The sequence below is a fragment of the Dermacentor variabilis genome, chromosome 10, assembly GCF_050947875.1.
Source record: "Dermacentor variabilis isolate Ectoservices chromosome 10, ASM5094787v1, whole genome shotgun sequence".
In the NCBI taxonomy this organism is placed as follows: domain Eukaryota; kingdom Metazoa; phylum Arthropoda; class Arachnida; order Ixodida; family Ixodidae; genus Dermacentor; species Dermacentor variabilis.
Genome location: NC_134577.1, coordinates 99827818 through 99851374, shown reverse-complemented (window position 1 = coordinate 99851374; position 23557 = coordinate 99827818). Strand labels below are relative to the sequence as shown.

General features: G+C 44.8%; 1 protein-coding gene across 1 annotated transcript in view; it reads left to right on the top strand.

Moving 5' to 3' along the window:
* The first annotated feature begins 6586 nt into the window (after positions 1–6586).
* The window catches only part of LOC142560853 (peptidyl-alpha-hydroxyglycine alpha-amidating lyase 1-like), a 33583-nt gene continuing 16612 nt past the window's right edge, over positions 6587–23557 (top strand). Inside the window, exons 1-5 of the mRNA XM_075673258.1 lie at positions 6587–6843; positions 13915–14048; positions 16727–16840; positions 18791–18863; positions 20582–20783. Coding sequence (XP_075529373.1) covers positions 6763–6843; positions 13915–14048; positions 16727–16840; positions 18791–18863; positions 20582–20783 — 604 coding nt within the window. The 5' untranslated portion in view covers positions 6587–6762. The remainder of the gene's footprint in view (positions 6844–13914; positions 14049–16726; positions 16841–18790; positions 18864–20581; positions 20784–23557) is intronic.

Sequence of the window (23557 nt, the reverse complement as noted above, 5' to 3'; positions counted from 1 at the left end):
AGGTTAGAGATACTGGCCTGAGATTCTGCAATGTTCTTGCTTTCCCCGGTTTAGGTATTAAGATGATGGTCGCTTCTTTCCATTGATTAGGAAGCTCTCCCGTTTCCCAGATTTTCTCATTGAAGTACCGGGTTAGGCGTTCCAGTTGCTGATCACTCATATTTCTTAACATAGCATTCGTGATGCCATCCTCGCCTGGGGCTGAGTTACGTTTTAATGCTAGAGCGGCGGCATATACTTCTTGTTTCGTTATGGGTGCATCAAGCTTGGGATTGGCCATGCCTTTGTACTCTCTCTTAACGATGTTATCTCCTCCTGTCCCGATGTATCTGTCTGCCAGGGTTTGGATCAAGGATGCGTCATCCCCCTTAAATTCTCCTACCAATGTGCGTAATGCTCTAGCTGTGACTGTTTTTGTATTGTATGGATCAAGCATGCTCCGTAAAATTGCCCATGTCTTGGTTGTTGAGAGCGTTCCTCGTAACGAGTCACAAAATTGTATCCAGTTGTTCGCTTGTAGTTGCCTAGCATACTCATTTGCTTGTTCTGTCAGTTGTTCTATTCTAGCTCTGAGCTTTCTGTTTAAGCGCTGTCTCTTCCATCGTTTAGTAAGACTTCGCCTGCCTTCCCACATATGGACGAGGTGGGGATCCACTACCGGTGTTTTTTCGCTTAGCGCGACGTGCTTTGTGTTAGTTTGGTATGCCTGCATCAGTTCGTCTACCCATTCTTCTATTGTATCTATTGGATGCTGAGGAATCGGGTAATGTCTATATGCAGTCCAGTCTGTAAGTTTCGCGTTTCTGAAAGGCTTTTTTAATTTGGGAGTCGTAGTGGAGTAACTAATAATATAATGGTCACTTCCCAGGTTTTCATCCAGGTTCCTCCACTGTCCCTCTTTTACGTTAAATGTAAAGGTGAGGTCTGGGTACGTGTCTCCGCAGACGCTATTTCCAAGTCTCGTGGGGGCGAGGGGTAAGGTCTCTAGTTGCATGTGATATTTTTCTACTGCTTCTACTAGGTTTCTGCCCTTTTTTGTATTTGTCCTATAACCCCAATTGGTGTGGGGAGCATTAAAATCCCCGACTAAAATAAACCTGTCTTTTTTTTCCAGATGTCCAAGTGCCCATTCAAGCATCTCGGGAAACGCAGTCTGCCGTTCTTTCGGCGGGCTGTACACGTTGCCAATAAACGTTTTGGTTTTACTCCTTTTTGTAGTGTGTAATTCGATCAATTGGTGCTCCGTTGAGCATTGGGGATAATAGTGTTCACTGGCCGCGATATTCTTGTGCACCAGCGTCGCCACTCTAGGATACATGGGATTTTGAAAGGTGTAGTAGTCTCTAAGCTTAACTACTCCCTTTCCAACTTCCTGAAGACAGATGACGTCCGGTTGAATAATGGCGGCGTCTAAATAAGCTTGTAGCGCTGCCGCTCTTTTCTGAAAAGAGCGGCAGTTCCATTGCCATATCTCAGCGGTGTCCGTGGTTCGGGTTGTTTTACTGGCCATGGTTAGCTATGATTTCGGTATCCGTCGAATCGGAAACAGCCCCGTTTTTCACCTTTCTCGCCGTCGGTGTTCCGGGGTTACTGCTGGCTCTTTTGCGTGATGTTTGCTGCAGTTTAGACATTTGCTCGTCCACATAAACTTTGTGGTTCTGCACCTCAGCAAATAACTGCTGTTGAAACGTTTGCAGAGCCTGAATTTGTTCTACTACCTGATTCATGATTCTTTCAATGTTGCTAATTGTTGTTTGTTGGGCGGCAGGTTTATCCCCTTGTGTTGGTTTAGCTTGCCCAATTTTGGTATTCTGAAACTGTGCCTTCAACGTTGCCATCTCGATTTTAAGTTCTTCTACTGTTTGTTTAAGCTGTCGATTTTCAGAAAGGATTCTTTGGTACTCAGGGTTGGCGGTTATTGGAGCCCCTTTTCGTGCCATCCCCGCCCAGCTCACCTTATGTTGGGTCGAGTCTCCCATTGCCACTGAAGTCCTGGAAGGGGTAGGGGATCTGGAGGACATTCGGTGGTGTCTGGAGGCGGAGTGGTCAGATAGCCCTTGGTCTCGATTCTTCTGTCGTTCTTGTGATCTTGATTTTCGAATTTGGGGTTGCGACATTGGAATGTCCCCTTGAGTCCGCAGTGGAGGCCAGTCGTCATCGTCCGTATCGTCTGTGTCAGACCATCTCCGTTTTGGTGGGGATGATTTGATCGTCTTGCCCGGCGTTTTGCCGGCCATCCGGTTTGGTGATTTTGGCTGCGGTCGCTGTGGTGGCAGCTTGAAACGACGTTTACACTCCTTTGATCCCGTGAGATGCTTTTCTCCGCAGGTGGCGCAAACAGGGTTGCAGTCGTGGTCTGGTTGTGGCTCCTGAGTGCCGCAGTTGTGACATACCGGCAGGTGGGGGTTCGGGCAGACGTCCGTTCTGTGACCCGTTTGCTTGCAAGTCTTGCAGAATTGTATGGTATTCTTGTATGGGAAGCAGGGAAGCTCCCCTCCCATATAATAGACGTATCGCGGTATGATCGGGCCAAAGAAGGTAATTACCGCTGTTTTCGTTTGTCCCAACATCCTAGCTCTTAGTATATCGACGCCTTGCGTACGAAGACGTAGGTTGGCTAGCAGGGTTTCAGGGCTTGTGTGAGGAGCGATGCCATGTATCACTCCTTTCTTTGTGTCTTCGCCTACTGCTGCGTAGGCACTCACTGCGTGCAGTCGACCGTTTAAGGTGAGGCCTGTAATTCTTCTTGCTATATCCGCCACCTCTTCGGCAGGGGTTGAGATAATGAAAATGTTTGATCCTGGTTTCAGTCTCAGCAGGAACTGGTTTCCATTCACTTTTCCTTGGCAGGCGTTTATAACTGCTTCTGCGATCTGGGGCGCCGTGAGTTCCCTGATAGGGAGACCTTGGTGAGGGCGCACGATCACCTTAAAGTCGTCCTTAGGCAGTGGTGGAAGCCGCCTTGTCTTGGATTTCTTTTTATTCGCTGGTTGTACCGGGGGCTTGGACGATGGGCCCGATGATTCGTAGCCACCCTCGGAAAAAGCGGCCTTTTTGCCCGCTCGTGCGAGCGCCTTCTTTTGGCGCACGGTCAAAACCGTTTGCCAGTCTCCGTCGTCTTCTTGGCGTCCATGGGGTCCGCCAGTTTCTTCGGTACTCTGGAGTACGATGCAATCCTCATTAACGGTTTCTTGGTACTCCATCTCATCTCGGTCCACGTCCGAGGAGGTGAGTTGCGCGTTGGGTGTTTTCTCGGGGCCTATTGCCTCGTTAAACGTTGTCGTCGGCGTTCTCGGCGCTTCCGTAGCTGGAGTCGGCGTAAGCGTCGCCATCTGTCACGGCCGCGTCGCCGACGCGTTCCGCGTACCAGCGGCCGCCGCCTCACCGCCGCCGTTAGCGTTCACACTTCACACACGTTTTGGCCCGTTACAAAGGTTTGGCGAGGTGCTCACCGGAAAGTTTGGTATCCACAGTGTCCCCACAGCTTGCCGAACCTCGTGAAGTCCTCGAAATTCAGGTCACAGCAAAAGATCACTCTCAAAAGGCGAAAAGAGATGGAAGCCCATCCTGAGCTGACCGCTCTAGTCGACGCCACCTAGCGGTCTCGCCAGGCGGATGGCGTGTTGCTGTGGAGTAGGGTCCTCGCTCCGCAGCAGGGCTTCCCAGGCCTCTCTACAATTTATGTTTGCTTTAGCCACTGGTGAGCTAGCGCATTCCCAGATTACGTGATCGAGGGTCCCTCTCGCCCCACAGTGTTTGCACTCATCGGTTTCTCTATCATGCATAACATGGTATGCCCAGACCGGGTTTACGAAGTTCCCAGCTTGCAGGCGCCGCCATGCGACTGCCTCTCTATTGTTTAGACTTTTATCCGGTGGTGGCACCAGTCTCCTGCGTAGCCGATAATTTTCGACAATCTCCGTATAATTTTGCAGACGCTCGTCCATGTTCCGGCAGTCGGGCGGTTCCACAGCCACCCGGAAGTAGAGAGCTCGGGCTAACTCGTGGGCCGCCTCGTTGCCAGGAACGGACGTGTGTGCAGGGGTCCAAATTAGGCTAATTTTTCTGTTCAGCCGTCTACTGGCCAGAACCCTTGCCGCTTCCGGCGAGATCCTGCCCTTTCCAAAATTCCAGATGGCCGTTTTGCTATCGCTAATTATGAAATTTGCTTCCGTTCCCACGCAAGCAAGTGCTATCGCAACTTCTTCAGCCGTTTCCGAGTTGCGGCTTCTAATGGTGGCGGCCGATACGGGGGCACCTCGGCCGTCGACCACCGAGGCGACCGCCGCACCCGACTTGCCACTTGCCGCGTCCACGTACGCAACCGACTTGCTGTGCATTGAATCAAAGCGTTTGATTAGTGCTTCTGCTCTTTTTTCCCTCCTCTCCGTGTTGAATATGGGATGCATGTTACGAGGAAGGGGGGGAATGATTATATTTTCTCGGCAGTCCAGCGGGATGTTTGTCTTGCCTCGTAGTCCCCTATCTGTTTGCAGGCCTACCATTTCGAGGATAGCTCTGCCCGTGGTCGTTCGGCTTAATCTTTCAAGCTGCGAAATTCTGACAGCCTCCGCTATTTCGTCCCAGGTATTGTGCACCCCCATAGAGAGGAGCTTTTCTGTGGAGGTGGTAATTGGTAAGCCTACGGCCCTCTTTATGCACCGTCGAATGAGCGAGTCGAGTTTCCTCCTCTCCTCTGACCTGATGTTTAAGAAAGGTGTGGCATAGCACACGCGGCTTATTACGTATCCTTGGGTTAGTTTAAGCAAGCTTCTTTCCTTCAGGCCTCGTCCTTTCAGCGCGACCCTTCTAAATATGCCAAGTGCTTGCGTGGCAAAGCCCTCTAGATTTTTGATTGTCCCATCATTATATCCGTTTTCCTGTATGAAAAGTCCTAGGATTCTGATTTGGTTAACCTTTGGGACTGGTTTCCCCTCTATTTTAATGTCAAATTCCCAGCTACGCTTGCACCGGAGCGACTTTGGGTTGTAGACGAATAACTCCGATTTTTGCGGTGAGCACGACAGACCCCTACCGGCAGCATAGTGCACGACAGTATCCGCCGCCGCCCGCAGGCGCTCCTCGATGCTCGCATCGCTCCCCTGGTTGGTCCAGAGGGTGATGTCATCCGCATAAATACTGAAATTTAGCCCCTGTATGTTTCTCAGAGCTTCGGGGAGGCCCCTCAGCGCCACGTTGAAGAGGAACGGGGAAAGAACCGAGCCCTGCGGCGTGCCCCTGCTTCCTAATTCCAGTGTTGGAGATTCAATATCTTGGAACTTCATGCAGGCAGTTCTGTCTGACAGAAAGTCCTTGACATAGTCGAATGTTCGCGCGCCTACCCCGATTTCTTGGAGACCGTGGAGTATCGCTTCGTGTTTAACATTATCAAAAGCCTTTGTCAAGTCCAGGCCGAGGATTACCTTGGCGTCTCTAGAACGTGAGTCGATTATGTCATGTTTTAGTCGGAGCATCACGTCCTGCGTACACAAGCCCGGTCGGAAGCCGATGATCTCGTGCGGCCACAGGTCGTTCTGCTCCATAAAGTGCGTCAGTCTGGTCTGGACTACGCGCTCCATCAATTTTCCCATGCATGAGGTTAGGGAAATGGGTCTTAGATTTTCTAGTTTAGGGGGTTTGCCCGGCTTTGGAATTTACTCCGTCAGAGCGCTGATGGAGAAATCTGGACGATGCCTCCATCAGCGCTCTGACGGAGTACATGCAAGAAATTTGGACTAAAGGCCACCTGCCACGCCAGTGGAACATGGCAAACGTGAGCCTCCGCTTTTGCAGCTGTTATGACGTCATATGGTAGCTACGCGGCCGCGCGCGGCGCAGCAAGGAAGAGCGTGCTTGTGCGGCTAGTATGCTTCGCATAAAACTGAAAACTTAGCATGAGAAATAGCCAGTGCATGCAACAAGCATAATTATTCATTACTATCTTCCTTATCATCATGTGTTTCCGGTGCTTTAGCATCCTCATTGCATAGAAGGTCTGAAAATTTGCCTTTATTTAGAGTATATAAGGCAGTGCTAATCTGCATAGCCTCATATAAATGAGCAGGATAACGCTAACTTGTCAACTGCTAGTACATCAACTTTTCTAAAAACACCCGAGCGCGCTAGCACATTTTTAGGATCCGCGCAGCACCGCGCACGGCAAGGTACGACGGTGAAAAACACGCAAGCTGCGGCGACCGGCGTGCTTTTGCCCCCTGCAAAATGGCGACGCAGCGGCTTCACTTTACGGGCGCTCCCTCCACTCCAGTAGGTTGTACTGCTATTCATTATGGGGCTTTGTGCCCCGGGAGTTATTTTATACTGTTTACGGGTCCTTCATAGAATACGAAACACTCTTGCTCTTCCTGCAGTCTCCTGAATTTTCAACGTAGACACTAGTAATATTTGTATACATATAATCTGCAGCCCTTTTCGATTGCAGCGCCAGAGTTGCGAGGGCGACAGGTGGATGCACAAGTCGCGTTCGCTCAATGGCCATGGGCCATTGCTTGGTGCACTATTCGTGAAATGGTATGGCGTCATCAGTGCGTACGAATGACGTCGTAGTTGTCGTCACGTGACCCTCAACAAATCCATCCGCAATAATCGCAATCCAATGTCGCAATCCATCAGCAGCAGTCGCGGTAGCTGTCGCATCCGCCGTGGGCTCCGCGTTCCCAAACGCTAAAAGCGACGCGGACATGTCTTTAACGAGCCTGTGACCGATTTCACTGGGAGCCACCGGTCGTCTGAGCAGTCGACATGGTGCATTCGTGGGCAGCCGTCGCCTGCCTGTTGCTCGTTGGCGCTGCCGGCTGGCGCGCGCCTCCCGCTCATAGACAGGTGAGCAACGCGAATCTCCTGTACCGCGCTTTTACCACCCAAAAATACGCATACCCGCGCACACGGTGAAACCGCAGCTGGAGCACTGCCACATTTGAAATAGTGACAGTGCACGACTGCGTTTGTAATAGAGCCTTACACTAAAGCCAGTTGTAACTAAGGCACTCTTCTCTAATTTCGACCACACACGTACGTGTGTCAGAGAATTAACTCAACGTTAACTTAGATTATCTATCCCAACGGGCCGCTTTGAGAACACAACTTATTTATAGTGCCCTGGACGCCGCCTTCGAACGCTCTGCTTTATGGCTCGATGCTTACCACTCGTTCGAGCTGACACATTCGATCGGGTTAATGCTGTCGACGAATATTACTCAGATCGGCATTTAATACGTTGCATTTTGTGAGTGCGTCTTTGGAGCATGAGTGAAACGTTTTCGACTAATTTATTTCGGAGCAAACCAGCCGCTACGCGATCTTACGCGCACAGTATGGACTTAACATATGGATTCCCAACGTGCGCGTGAATCAGCCAGTAAGGCGCATTTTTGTGCTGGGATTGATATGACAACGAAGTTAAAGCTGTGGTGTGGAATAAGAGAGACGCGAACGATAACGTTATTGACAGCTGTTCATTTACTCTTGACAGAGCTAGACGAATTTGCCCATTCAGGCCTCTCTAATCGTCGATTTGACATTTGCTTTTCTTTGTTGATACTTCACTGCACGACTCGCGTGTGATGTGGAGTAAGCGGCCGACGGTTCGAAATATCACCACCACGTAGGGCAACTTCACGAGGAACAGCAGCACATTAGTAGCAAGAGCAGATTCAGGCACTACATCGTAGGCAATAAATCTGCATTGAAGGTATTGAGTTAATTCCGGCTTTATTCCCACCACAGTCTTGACCGCATATCGTTATTGAGTGAAAATCGTATATTCAGTTTCGTGTCACTTGAATGGTATAATCGTTTCAGCTGAATCACGCAATCTTTTACACCGCTCAGCATACTTGAAGTTCTCTACACCGATTTGATTAAAAAGAGACTTGGACATTAACTATATTCCAAAGCTTATGTTGTATTTGCAGGAGTTCCCAACAGCATAAGCTGAGATAATTTTTTCGGTCCGCTGAAAAATTTCGTTGCACCACATTTCCTAATTGCGTCTACAGAATCATGAAAAGCATGCATCTGTAAAAGATCAAAATTTTAAATTTTTCCGTGATTTTTCACCATGTTAAAACAAGAGGCGGTGTGCTGTAGAATTCAGTGAGCACAACCTTGTATGTGCGTGTAATAGCATGCTGTCCTCTTGTTTCATTACTGTCATTTCTGTGGTGCCCCAGATAATTGATAATTTAAAACAGTTTCTTTATCATGTACAAGCCCCTCAGTTTGTCTGGATGCCTAATTGTGCACGGTACATATTACATGCATGTGTCAGTGTATGTAAGCCCGATTTCGTTTTTTTTTTTTTACCAGATAGTCTCTGTGCAAACTTCTCATTTGATGTTGCTTTAGAAATAATAAAATATTCAATATCAGATTATATATATGGGGACCAATGTCAAGATTACAGAATGTGGACTCCATGCATGAACTCTACAGGAACAGCCAGATACGAGAAAATAAACTATTTCATGCACTTGGAAAGCACCTATTGCAGCCATCTGAAAAATATGTTTAGTGTAAAACGTTGTGAAAAGCAATGAAGGAAGTGGACCCAGTACATAATGACAAACGGTCACCAAGAGCAAAGACCCAGCCATCTGTCTTCCAACTTCTTCTACTATAACAGTTTATTTACTTAATTATTTATTTATTTATTTATTTATTTATTTATTTATTTTCAATACTGTGACCCCTTTCGGGCTGTTACAGAGTGGGCAAATTCACAACACTAAGAGCTAACATACAAACAGCTTAATACAAGCAGCACAGTGCAAACTGAAATAAATGTTTAAGCAGCAGACAACAGCATAAAAAAAAAAATTACATATATTACATATAGCTTGGACAACCTCCGCCCCACTCACTGACGTCATGTGTAGGGAAGGTGGCCGAGCACGCCATTCATAACAGAATTGCCGAGTATATAGAGACTAACGACCTTTTCCCTCACAACATGATAGGTTTCAGGCCAGGCCTCTCCACCCAGGATGCCATGAAGCTTATCAAGATCCAAATCCTGGAATGCTGCACTCAGGGCATGAGAGCCATCCTTGGTTTGGACCTGAAGAAGGCCTTTGATAGCATCCGTCACGAGTTCGTTCTCGACGCCATCTTTAAACTCGACCTAGGCTCCTCCTCCCATGCCTTCATCATGTCTTTCTTGAACAAACGATGCGCCATCCTCAAGGCTGGTGATTTGGAATCAGAGAAAATGGACCTGAGCAGAAGAGGCACCCCCCAGGGGTCAGTCATATCACCGCTCCTCTTCAACTTGAAAGAGCGTAGGTTAGGGCGTGTTGGTATTCCATAACTGAGGTTTTATAGCGCACGAGAAGGGACGAAAGACAGACATCGCAATGGTAGACCTCTCAAGATACGTACGCAAAGTCCAAGGCATCGGTCACACGATCTATGCTGACAACATCACTGTCTGGTGCGTGGGTGGCAGTGATGGACAAGTCAAAGCCGCTCTCCAGGAAGCTGTCAACACTACAGAGTGCTTTCTAACAGACACAGGACACCGGTACTCCCAAAAGAAATCGGAGCTCCTTCTCTACAGCCCAACTAGAAAGGGCCGCAAGCCACAGAACAGGAAACCCCCCACTGAGATCGACATTGATCTCTACACCAAGTGCGGAGATCCGATTCGCCAAGTCGCGTCCATTCGAATCTTGGGACTGACACTCGAAGGGGCGGGCACAAATAGTATTACCATTCACAAACTAGCAAAGAAGACGGATATCATCATCAGTCTAATCAAGCAGGTAGCGAACAGAAGGAGAGGCCTGAGCGATGAGAATCTGATAAGGCTAGTCCACACTTTCTTGTTATGCCATTTCACATACGTAGCGGCCATGCACATCTGGAAGAGGGCCGAGCGAGACAAGCTAAATGCCATGATAAGGAGGGGGATCAAGAGCGCGCTCGGACTACCAAACTACACATGCACCGACCGACTACTGCAGTTGGGCATTCATAACACCCTGGAAGAAATTGCAGAAGCACAAGAAAAGGCACAGATTCTCAGATTCTCCAGCGCCAGGGCGAGCAGACGACTCCTAACAGAGATGGGCGTCCCCCCAGCCACTGTCGAAGACACCTGCCAGGGCCTTCCGAAAGAGCAAAAAGACAACATCATCATATCGCCCGCGCGTGCAATATGCATCCCCAGCGCAACGTAGAAAGAAGGAAGGCCATGGCGGTGGCTCCTACGCCGTGCAACAGAACTCCCTGGCAGCTGCTGCTTCATTGACGCGGCCCAGTATGGCAACAGCAACAATATCACGGTAGTGTCAATCAACCACAGGGGTTCGACCGTTAACGCCGTTTCAGTACGAAGCACGTTGTCGTGTGCGGCCGAGCAAGTTGCTATTGCCTTGGCCTTCCTGGATGACAAACATGCCAATATCTTCAGAGACTTCAGGGCAGCCATCCGCGCCTTCAGCATTGGCGCCCTGTGTAAGGAAGCCTGTCACATCCTCGACGGCAAAAGCATTGTCACCCATACTCTCAATTGGTTCCCCACTCACGTGGGATCCATCATGGGAGGCCCCACAAACCTCAACAAGCTGGCCCACTCCAAGGCGCGCGGTCTCGCATTCCGCGGCCATAGAGAACTCCAACGCCAGCCCACAGTGGTGGAGAACAGAGATCAACCAACCGCATACAATGAAATTACACAGCACTTTTATCTCAGCAGGAGAGACTTTCCCTTTCCTCACAAGAAGTTAAAGAGAGCACAGGCATTGACCCTCAGATTATTGCAAACAGGCTCGTATCCCAGCCCGGCTTTATTCCACAAGCTTTATCCCGACACTTATGCCACTAGTTCTAGCAGGCACTGCAATGACTTCGCTTGCCTAGACCATATGCTCTGGTGGTGCCCTTGTTACGAGGCACAGAACAAATCAATGAGGACAAGTGGCTCTCCGCTTTTCCGATGCTGGGGTGCAACTATGGGCTGTCCAGGGGGCCCACGATGCGGCGGTCGGGCATGGCCTGACTGTCCCAACGTGGGAGCGGCCTGCAGCGTGCTGAGTCGCATACCTCAGGACCTTCATTAATGTTTTGCATCCATCCATCCATATATTATTCAAACTTACGGCACAAGTCCAGTCGTACGTGGTCAAAAGTGTATGTGAGATGTTGTAAATGTGGTTATTTTCATCAGTGGTTTTGTTTTTAATGCACTTGGTGAGCAGATTTGTGCACTCAACATCTGAAGGATAGTATATTTAGTCACATGCAGGAAAATGCCATATTGACTTCTGGTTGTTATAGTGGGTTCCTCGGTAGTGTTATAACGATCATTCTTCATCCCTAGTTGCCCAATCACAGACAACACCACGTCAAAACAGATATCATGTCAAATGAAGTCAAATCATGGTTTGGCCTCGTTAGCTTATTTCGTAAAATTAGGTAAACTGAAATTAAGGTAATCGAAATAACCTCTTTGCTTTCCCACTTATTTTCCTCCCATTTCTTCAATTTCGTCCATTGTCAAGTGTGACATCGCCAACCAGTTACGTAATAAATTGTTGAAGAAGTACTAAATGCAGCAAACTTAGCAGCAAAAAAAAAGAGCCATTTTTGCATGACCCTCAACTTCAAAGCTGTAAATATTAATTGATCATTGCTTCTCATGCTATTTAAGAATTTCCTGTGTTCTTGAGCCAATCTAGATGTGTGGCATCATCAAACTGTGTGATGGGCCACAAACCTAAGCATATAAACAGAAAGTACAGTCAGTAGTGTACACTGTCAGTTTGCCTTGATCTTCTGATCATTTTTTTGTGCATTTACAGTAATTGTACTGCATAGCTGATAAGTTAATGAAGAATTTTAACATGCAATGTCTAAGTGCACAAGACTGTCATAAGCCAAACTAGAAAAAATGCAGGACACATGGAATAGCTATTTGTTAATTATATGGGGTGATTGTTTTGAAGTTCTACATAATTTTAAAAAATTGCCTGTAGCAGATAGCCTAGTTCTTGCCCTTGAGCCCGAATATGCGAAGAGGTAGACATTACTGTCAAGATAAATTGAATCACACATTCATCTAATTAACAAAAACGCTAATTATATTCTCAATTAATTACTTTACGGCACATATTGCAATTTACAAATTGTAGCCGGAGAGTTTTCAAAACCTATCCACTATGAATCTCTAGGATGGAACCAGTTACGAGATATTCTTTTCCAAACCGTCGTATGAAATACATGGGTGTTCCAGTTACTTTTTTTGCTTGAATGCATAAAATAGTGTTTTTCTGAAGAAAGTAAGTGGAACAACAGTGCGTTTTTACAGCGATTTAGATGGTGCATAGGTATTTCCAAACCGGCGTCATTCTGGAGATTCATTCCAAGTGTATATGGCTTGTAAACTCACTGGCTACCCTTAATTTCAACATGTGCCATAAAGTAATTTATTAAGAACTTCATCAGTGAATTTGTGGTAATTGGTTAAATGTGTATTGATTTCTTGCACAAGCAGCGCCCTCCTCTCTGAATAGTCTAGCTCAGGGAATAGAATGATGTTATCTGCAACAGCCGATCCTTAAATATTCCAGAATACTTGCAGATCATCACCCTGTACACAGTATGCGTCACGAAATATTGGTGCATATGCGTAAGTGGGGAGGGGAATTGAACAATACTTCAGCTGCGAGCGGAGTTAGCAGCAAAATGAGCCATTTCCTATTCTATTTCTTACTACATTCACAGCAGAATGTTATACTTAACCAAAAGGTTAGGATAATTGGTCTTGGCTTAAGTCATGCTTAAGTCATGCATCTGCTAATTATCACTCTACTAGAGGAACAGGCCTAAGTGCACATGAGTCTTTGCTTCAGGTTAGTGTTCCTTTGTATAGAATAGCTGGCAGTAAATATGTTGTAGGTAACAGTTAAATATAAGGACAGACCTTTCATTATGTTTTCCGTTTCCCTTGAAATGAACAATAAATGTTGTACAATCTTCTATTTTAAAGCACTCTTTTTCAGTTTTTATAGGGTGTAACAGTGACGTGTAGCCACTGTTATAGCGATAGGCAGCATTTGATTATATCAGTTAAACACTGTGACTAACATTTCACACTGACTGCCCATCCTTAAATTAGGCTTGCAAATCTCTTCCAAGACTTGTGGAGCAGGTGTAATATAATTATTTTTTTTTTTGGAGAAACAAATTCACAAAAATTATGCTGCTCTCTCAATTATGGCCTTGAATTTTATTGTGAGTGGAACAACGATTTGTTATGGTAACTTATCCTCAAACCACGTCAATATAATATGCCAAGAACGAATGTTGAGTTGCAGTTATTGCAAACAAAAGACAAAGAAACAAAAACAGGCAAGCTTGCTTTGGTAAGCTTGTGGGGGATTACTCCGACCCACCTATCTTGTATAACACAAACATCCAAAATAAAGCCGCTGAAACCAATCAAGCTGAAACCAATCTGTAGACCATACCGCTGGCATTATTGCTTCTAACGTGTTTCTTAGCCTGCTATGTTATTATCTGCCAGCCCCTTCTTTGCTACCCTCATCAATCTGTGTATTGTCATATTGTTCTGCCTTCATGTACCATTACTCAAATCTTGCACTTTTGCAAGCATCTGATTTGAAATGTTTTACTATTCTTCCTTTTTATTATTATCATCACTACTCATAATGTCAGCCCTTTGATAATGACGTAGTAGTATAAGGAACTCTGTGGTGCCATGGTCATGTTCATTTTATTTCAGTTGTATTGTTGTTCAATTTACAGCACTTCAGGTATATTTCTGCTTGTTTGTTTTTTCTTTATAGGCTTGCTGATTTAAGCAATTGTGTATGCAATGAGATAGGCCAGCCCAACTAGCATTGCTGTTTTTATTGTTGCAAACTCTTTCAGCATTTGTTGCCGTGGGAGGATTCCAACTGGCAGCTAGCCAATCGGAGTCTGTTGGGCCAAGTGGCAGGTGTTGCCGTCGACAACCAGGGCCAGGTGTACATTTTCCACCGTGGCCCGGTCATCTGGGACCAGACGTGAGCCAGGCCAGAAAGGCCATGACTTCCTTTCGTTGCAGTTTAGTGAAGGTCATTGCACAATTAATATCCACTTGAGCTAAAGGTATGCCAAAATGAATCGTGCACATTGGAATTCATCAGAATTCCACGCAGAATATCTGTCCAACTGAGCCTTACGTACCTATCACACACTGATTAGAACCTTGTTTCTTTTCCATGCTCTGTGCATTAGTGTCGTTATATTTGTACTATTGCATTTTGCACTTGCTATCTTTGTATATTGTTACACATGCCTGTCCTGCTATGACCACCTCATGGTCTGCTTTGTGTACTAAATAAATAAATACTGATTTCCACGAGAAGAAAGAAAACAAGCTTTATGCATTGACTCAATGAAAAATAGGCGCCGTGCCTACTCTAGGGTGATTATGACTTTCTCATTTTCATTCACTAATAAGGAAAAAGACGTCTGATGACCATGTTTATCTCAGCTGACTGACTGCTTAGTAGATCTAGAAAATGCGTGCACATTCTTATTTTTTTTTTTCTTTTGACCCATGGCATGCCCCGTGGTATTAGGATAGCTCTTAACTTATGCATATATTGTGTGTATGTCATTTCCATTAGACTGTGTTTTCGATAACTCTCGCCACAGTAGTACTCGTGATGCTGATGCAGTGACATACAAGCCAAGAAAGCTTGTTATGCTACGTACCAGTGAATGAGAACACAACTCCTTTGCATGAGCTCTGTTTAAGTAGAGTCCAAGCTCTTGGCTTTGACTACAAGTGCATTGTAATACACAGTCAAACACGTATAAACAGCATCATCATCATCATCAGCCTATTTTTATGTCCACTGCAGGAAAAAGGCATCACCCAGCGATCTCCAATTACCCTTGTCTTGCACTAGCTGATTCCAACGTGTGGCTGCAAATTTCCTAATTTCATCATTGCATCTCGTAATATTCACTAGCTAATAGAAAAGGTAGGGGCACTAATCAAATGTCTAACTTGCTACCCTATTTTATACAAAATCCAAAGAAGAAGGGACAAAAGATAAGAAAAAGACAAGTTATCAGCTAATTCAGCCGTATGGTAGAAGGCATGGCTTCAGTTAAGCAACAACTCATGTCTGCTGAGTTCACACAAGCTCAAAAACACATAGCAGAGCTTTGAACGCTGATGATGGTCGGTGCCGTGCTTCCACAAACCTTCATTTCTAAAATGTAGGGCAGCCATGTTGACTTAACACACTCTAAGGAGATAGCTGGTATGTGTGATGCACCAGGTAGAAAAACATTGAATTGGTCGGTGTGAGCAGATGATGTGTTTGCCAGCCTCCTTGCACATGCAGTGGTTGGACATGGCAAAGCCAGGTATTTCCTGGATCTCAAACGAGTTGTAACGGATTAATCAAACATGTTTAGATATGTGGAAGTGCTCTCATTTCTCGAGGTTATCCCCCTTTAAAATCACGCACTTATCCCAGGGCTCCTGCAGTGCATGGTTGCCTGCAGCATAGAAAGATTCCACCTTGTACTGCAGCCTGCTTGATGCAATCACCACTGCTGAAGTGTTGGCCTCCCAGAACAGTCGCTTGGAGCGAGGTTGGAGCCGTGTGTGGCATGTGACAGAAAAGGAAATGGTGCAGCTGAATTGAATGCCAGAAAAGAAAAATGAGAGCCACGCACTAACTTTCTGAATTTCGGGCTGAAACTCCAGCACTTCACGTCAGTGTGAAGTGACGAATGTCAATGTATTTTCTCATATCTGGGTCGTTGCAATGCAGAGAAATTTTTCAAAATTTGCTCAGTTATGTCTTTAGTTCCTTTACAATACAATATAGTACTTCTTTACCGATGAAAAATTAGCTTGGCCCGAGGAGATTCCATCAACATCCATGACGTCACCATTAACTTGTCCAGAAGCCCTTTTTTCATCTTTGCACCTTTTCTGGCTTATCAAACCTCCTCTCGTGGTAAGAGTATTTTCCTTGGTATTCTGGAAGCATAATTTACTAATACAGCTCAAGTCACCAAGGGGTGCTCCTCTTGTTTCCTTCCATCATTGCTCATTTGTGCCAAGTCATCATATTTATGGCCTACTCAGCAATATGAACTGACTAGCCCAGCAACATGTTCTTCTGGATTATTTTTTCACAAGAGTGCTGGCCACAAAATGTCGACCTTCAGCATCTCATGATTGTTGTTCCCGCTTTCAGCACTTGTCAAATAATATGCCCCCTCACGCTCCTTATCGCTAGTGCCCTGGCCAGTGCAGTTTTTGTAGCAGCTGTACTCCAGTGAGGCAGTGGTTCCAGATTTGGGCCCTGGACCAGTATGATTCTCTTTCCAAACTGCAGAGCTTCATTTCTTTAGTTGGGTTCATACAGGTTTATTTTGTAGCATTATGCCGCTACATTAATTTGTAATAGAACTTCAGCTGTGTCAGAGTTTGTTCAGTGGGGCCACACTGATACCTGTCGGTAACAAATTCAGAAGTTTCAGCCATAAAACTTGTTTTTAAATAACATTTCTTGTCTTGCCTTTCTGAGCATTTATGCGAAAACAGCATCATGCTATTGTGTATATATTACGAGTTGATGAATTTTTACGTTTTGTGTTACTTTTGGATTACCCAGTAATATGCATACAGTAACGTAAAGGCTGTCACTTCTCCTTCTCATGTTTGCAGCTCGTTCACGGCTGGGCACATGTACCGACACCAAGATGCTGTCATCAAGGAGCCGACCATCTGTGTGGTGGAGCCGCGCTCAGGTGCCCTGCTTCAACACTGGGGACAGAATATGTGAGCCCTGCAACTCCTCTTATCCCCTTCAGGTGCTGTATGCACAATTGTGCAGGCCACGATAGTGCATTGAAAGCAAAAGCACTGATGAACACAATGGTACTTGAAATGTGTCACACACATCTGAAGCACTTATGCTTAGACCTACACTGCAGGTTTGAATAATGTGTGTGTACATTGCTTGATTAAAACGACTTGTAAAGTAAACTGCTAAGTGCTTTCTCTCGGTGTGGGTATGTTGTTTTTCATTAAATTTATATTGTTTCTCACAATGGTTTATATTAGGTATATTTTTCTAGGGGCTGCGTAGGTGCTTTCCAAGTAACAAAACTGATGTTTGGGCAAATTGCTTTAGCTTCATCTCACGTAAACAGCACTACACTGACATGGACAAGACCTAATGGAAGTGACAGGACAGGTGCTGAACTCACAACTTAGAAGTTTATTGAAATGAGGACAAATTTATATGCACAAACACATCACATAAACTCTCTGAACATGATACAACAAGTGTGAAACAATTACTGGATTCATGCTCACATAAACCTGACGTCCAGATTGGCCAGGCAAAGGTCAGGCCTGATTCTACAAAGTGTCAACAGAAAATTTAATTCATCACATGTGACTGACACCAAAAGACAATTGTTGCAGTAACCTTTTTTCCTTACCTTTGCACGTCCAGTGCCTGTCCCGTCATTCCCTTTGCTCTTGTCCGTGTCTGTTTCGCTGCTTACCCAAGATGTCCTTTTGAAGCATGCTAGACATGATATAGTTGGTGTTCTCATGCCTGACGTTCCTGTAGAGAGTTTTCACATCAAGGCCACATTCTGCAAGAAGCTTGACAAAAACTCGCTGAAGAATTCAAAATTCTATACTCCTTGTGCAGCTGTGTGCTTTTTATGATTCTGGAGACATGAGAAAGGTGGTGAAACTAAGTTTTCAATGAACAGAATAAGTAGGTGCCTAGAGGAGCTATACTCTGTCTCACCATATCCATTTAGGCCATTTACAGGTACAGATCCCACAAAGGGACAAAAATGAGGAATCAGACTAGTCCATGCAGTGTCTCGTTTTGCTTGTAATGAACCATTTATCCGTCTGGGATGATATTTCACTGCTGCTGCTCGGGACAAGGTCACAGGCTCGGAACAAGGTCACAAACCCTGGCCATGGCAGCCACGTTCCAATTGAGGCAGAACGCAAAAACATTCATGTACATATATTTAGGTTCTCATTTTAAATGTAATGCTAGGTGGTCATAATTAATACTGAGATTCCCAATGCAGAATCTCTCTCAGGGCGTTAATTTTGGGCATTAATCCTCGTGAATTAACTTGATTTTGCATCTTTCATTTAGCTGGTATCACACATAAATTTGATACAAGCTTCACCTGTGAAGCTTCAGTCTTGTTGATTGTACTGATTGTATAAATTGGTTTTCTGTATTGTGAAAGGTTACACTGAGGAGAATAAAATGAATTTTCACTACTACATTGCGAAAACAGCAGCAGTAATGTGGTTCAACACATTTTTAGACGCTGAGGTGTGGCAATAATACAACCAGCAATAGAACAAAGCAATTAACACATAGAATTTTGTGCATGTTTTCATGCACTTTATTAACATTTTCGCCCTATTGTTGCTCATGTTGTTGTCATGCCTTGGCCACTGGAAACATGTTGTGGAACATATCCTGACCGTGAGACAGTAAAAAATAAAGTGACGTAATATTCAACTGACAGAAAACATAATGTGTGCATGCTGTGTGAAATTCTGAACAAAAGTTTTCATATTTCAATTCATGCCAATGAGACACGAGAGCATGCAGCATGCAAGAATTCATATTATATCAATTCCTACTCCCGGGAGGACTGCTTTCAATACTGTAGGTATCGGTTGTTGCAGCACGACCCAGTCCCTAAAATGCTATCCGTACCACCATGCACGCAGGTTCTACATGCCACACAGCATTCACGTCGACTCAGACGACAACGTGTGGACAACAGATGTGGCGTTACATCAGGTGAGAGTCCACTTCTGCACAAGAAAACTGACTCTGCAGAAACTTGCATGGTAGATGAAGGTTTAACAAAACGCGTTGTCGAGCAAGTTGGTTCATGATACGGCATAAATTAAAGTAACACACAAAGAAAACACGGACAGTACAGTAAGAAAGCCATGGACAGCAGAATGCTTGTGCTGATCCCTTTCCTGTCAATGTTTGTTTTGTACTCTCTCAATTTATTCCAAGAATGAAGAATAATCACGGGAAAGTGGGCATTGACCAGATTGTGTAGCATGGAGCTGAAGTGTGAAGAAACCCACATGGGCTCTTTGAATAGATAGCTTTCCGAGTGACAAAAATTAATTCCGGTCCAGGAATTGGACCTCATACCACTGCCTTTTCAGCGCAGTTACTCTGCCAACTGGTAACCAGGGAGCAGCTAGTACGTACGCAGCAGCTGCAAGGTCGAATGATCCAACTGACTACTTGAAGCACAGAAACACTTAATGACAGAACGAATTGTGCAGAAATCCACAAGGCTGATGGCTCCTGTGATTGCAAGCAGGTTCCACATCTGCCACCATGGTCATAAGTGGCGCTGGCTAATACTCCAAAAGCTAGTCATCATCATCATCAACCTGGTTGCGCCCACTGCAGGGCAAAGGCCTATGCCATACTTCTCCAACTACCCCGGTCATGTACTAATTGTGGCCATGTTGTCCCTGCAAACTTCTTAATCTCATCCGCCCACCTAACTCTCTGCCGCCCCCTGCTACACTTCCCTTCCCTTGGAATCCAGTCCGTAACCATTAATGACCATCGGTTATCTTCCCTCCTCATTACATGTCCTGCCCATGCCCATTTCTTTTTTTTGATTTCAACTAAGATGTCATTAACTCGCGTTTGTTCCCTCACCCAGTCTGCTCTTTTCTTATCCCTTAATGTTACACCCATCATTCTAGGTTTAGTACATGTACACAAATACCCATAAAATAAAAAACAGATTGGGGGATCTGCCCAGCAGTTTATTCTTGGAAACAGTGCACGCTTCCACCCTTCCTCAAACCCATGGAGGGGGTGCAGCTTGTCTCATGGTATTTGGCCTCATGAGAGCCCACTGACAATGATGAAAGTCGAGTAATTCCAAGCAGTGTCATGTTGGTTATGTTATGGCACAAAATGTTATGCACAAGTTTCCTGTATGTTCATTTCTTCTGAAATATTCTTGAATGCTACTTGTTGCAGTTACCAAGGTTTGGGTGCACACTGAAGAAACACAGGCTGTCAAAGTTATTCCAGAGCTCCTCACTCCGGCATCCCTCACTCATAATGTGACCTAATTGCACGAGGATCTTTGCCTTCTGCTCCCATCGGAATGTGTCCACCATGGTCGGTAATTGAACCCACAACCTCACACTCAAGAGCAGAGTACTATAACCACTGGCCTTCTCAAAGCAGGTGTTTCATTGATGGTACCATGTTTATTTTATTCACTAATAAGCTCCTCAATCTGGCAGTTGTTATCATTAATTCTAATTGGTACAGATAATCAATGCTTTAAAAACTTATCAGCGTCGCCATTACACTGTATCATTAATGCACAACTTACAGCCACTAGCCAATCGAAGCTTGTAACAGGTGGGCACCAACAAAATTCTGAAGTGTTTCATGGCGTACGATGATTTGATTGAGCAGGATTCCAGCCTTGAAAGGAAACCTTTCATTTGACTGTACAGGTTTTCAGGTTCGGGTCGTCAGGACCTCCACTGGTGCTGGGCCGCGCCTTCGAACCAGGTGGCGGTAGATACCATTTCTGCAAGCCAACAGGTGTTGCCTTGGGTCCTTCGGGCCGCATCTTTGTTAGTGACGGCTACTGCAACCACCGCATTGCCGTATTCACCCGGGATGGTGCCCACCTCACTGACATCGGGCTCCAGGGTAACCTCGCATTCTTCATTATTGGAACCTCTGCCAGTCTAAATAAAGTAGTAGTACTTACTTTAAGCACTCAACCATCGCGCTAACTCTCTAACACTTCATTTTGCTAGAACTGACACTTATATTCATATTTTTCGTGCATTCTTTCAGATCGGAACAAATCCATGCAGCATCCTAGTCTCTGTTACCACACTAAAGTAGCACTGTTGTACCGTTTCATACCTCTGTTATTGTAGCGCTATTATTGAACTAATATAGAAACAGATTCTGTTGTTGTTCTATATTCATTTGTATTGCATTATATCTTATTACATTAACATTGAAACAGTTTTCATTGTTGGTTTTTTATCATGTCTGTAATTTTGAAACTGTCCACCCAAGGGTCTGCAGTATATAAAAAAAAGCCAGGCAAGAATTCAAGTCAATTTAGTTTTTATGCTTTCCTACTCTTTCATACTTAAAGAGAGTTCTTGCTTTGCATTTATTGATTCTGATAAAGCTGCTGAGCTGCTTTGTTCAGTCACAGCATATGTCTTCGAAAGAACATGTCAAAGGCAGGCATTAAATCAACCAAGAATGTTAGATGTTAGTCTTTAAGAAAATTCGCATTGTTTGTTTTATGCCAAATAGTGCTAAGGTGACTCAGATGCAGAGAGAACTGTGACTGAAGAAGCCACGCAAATGTGGCTTCCACACTTTAAAGGGCTTGCAACAGCATGTTATATCTGCATGGCTGCACTGGTGATATTATGGGTTATGCTCTGTCGGCTGTTGCTGGCTAATTTGAGTAAAGGGCTTGCAGAGAAAGGGCATTGCACTCCCACAAATAGCACCAATATGGCTGCATGAGAAGGTAGTGCAGGTGAGGTTTTGTGTAACAATAAGACTGATGAAACAATAACATGAAATTCAATGTAATCAACTTTTTTTACTATCAATGGTTGACTACAATTTGCCAGTTATGAAGCGAATTTCATTTAGTCGTGAGAGTCAGTACTGTATATCCACAAGGCACCAGCTGTGTCTTATGTTTGTCATTTTCTTGTCTCTGGAATCCCTCTACTTGATGAAAGCAGTGTGTGCTTCAGTTGTTCCCATCTGTGATTCACATTCAACTCAGCCTAATTCGGATGTGAGTTAATTTGCCTTGAGTATATGATTAGCTTTAAGGATGCATTGCGTCAATGAAAGAACACAGAAGATGTAACCTCAAGGGCTCAACTGCTAAATTCTGCTGCTGTAAAGCCAACAAATCATTCTCCGTTATCTGCTGGAAGTATTGTCAAGTACCGCTGCTTTGAAAATGTAATGGCATGCCTAACCAGCCCAGAGTTATACCACAGATGTAAGCATATCCATGACCTTTAAAAACTCAAATATGTTTAAGTATAGATAAATTGATAAATTAGGGTTTAAAGGTGCCGAAGTAACACACTTACCTAGAACAGAGCTTCTGTGAGCTACAAGATTGTCACTGTAGAACTGGATCGAACCCACCACTCTGAAGCTGTATATCACATGCCCAGAATGTAGCGTATGTTATTTGGTTAATAGTAGTCAATCACTGATAGTGAAAAATTACATTGTATTTTGATGTCAAATAAGGTGCTGTTAGCTCAATTTTATTTGATCTTTCTAGGGGAGAACTTACTGGTGCTGTCTATTCACTGTCATATTGGCACTATGTTAGGTAGACACTTGATGATGATGATGATGATGATGATGATGATGATGATGATGATGATGATGATGATGATTTATAGGCATCATCATTAAAACAGAGCGGTGACATATTGTCACCTAGCCTGCTTGAGCTAATTAGGTAATCTATACATGCTTACAAGCCCAGCATTTTGCCTATCTCTCTTTCGTCTCTCCTTACTTCCTTAAAACTTCTTTCTCTACCTTGTACCGCTACCTATGCCTGTAACGGATCCGGTCCTATCAATCTCTTCCCTGCTTCTTTTCCACCAATACTCTAACCATCTCTTGCTCATCTGAACTGCTGACCGGTTAAAGCGTCCATTTGCTTCGAATCCCAGCACTTCTGGAAGGTGGACATCACCTGAGGGTTTCGCTGGGGAATACCTTCGCGTTCGATGAGGATGTACTGAGTTGTCTCCGGATTTTTGCCGCAGCAGACGCATGCCTCATCCTGTGGCGAATATATTTGCTCCGGTATGTTCTTGTCCTCGGGCAACCTGCTAGGAACTTGTGGGAACGCAGCGCCCTTTGTGTGTGGACCTCCGGCTAAGATCTGGTGGTAGCACCCACCAGACCATGACCATGACCTACAAGTTCACCAGTGCAACCATGTCAATAGAGCCTGTTTGTTGCAACCGATTTGAATTGTCGAACAATTGCGCATCCACTCTGTGCACAATTTCCTCTGCACTAAAGTCTTTTATTGGCATGAAACAAACATTGTGATGTTTCTAGAAGCGTAGTCCTGCATAATATATGGCGTTTTATTTTAATGCTAACAGAATGTTTTGAGAAATAAACTATGGCTGCTACTACAGTTCTATTCCTTGATGTGGATTGCTCGAAGAGGTGGATACAAACTAATTCTAATCTAATTGTAATCAACTAATTGTAAAAATGCACTAATTAAGTTTTTCTAGTAATTACTTCATGGCAAATGTTGCAGGCTAGGTACAAATTGTATCCAGAAAGTTTGCAAGTTGTATGCACTTAGAATGAATTGTCAGGATGACACCAGTTTCAAGACATTCACTTCGAAATTGCGTGACAAAATGCACTGGCATTCCAGT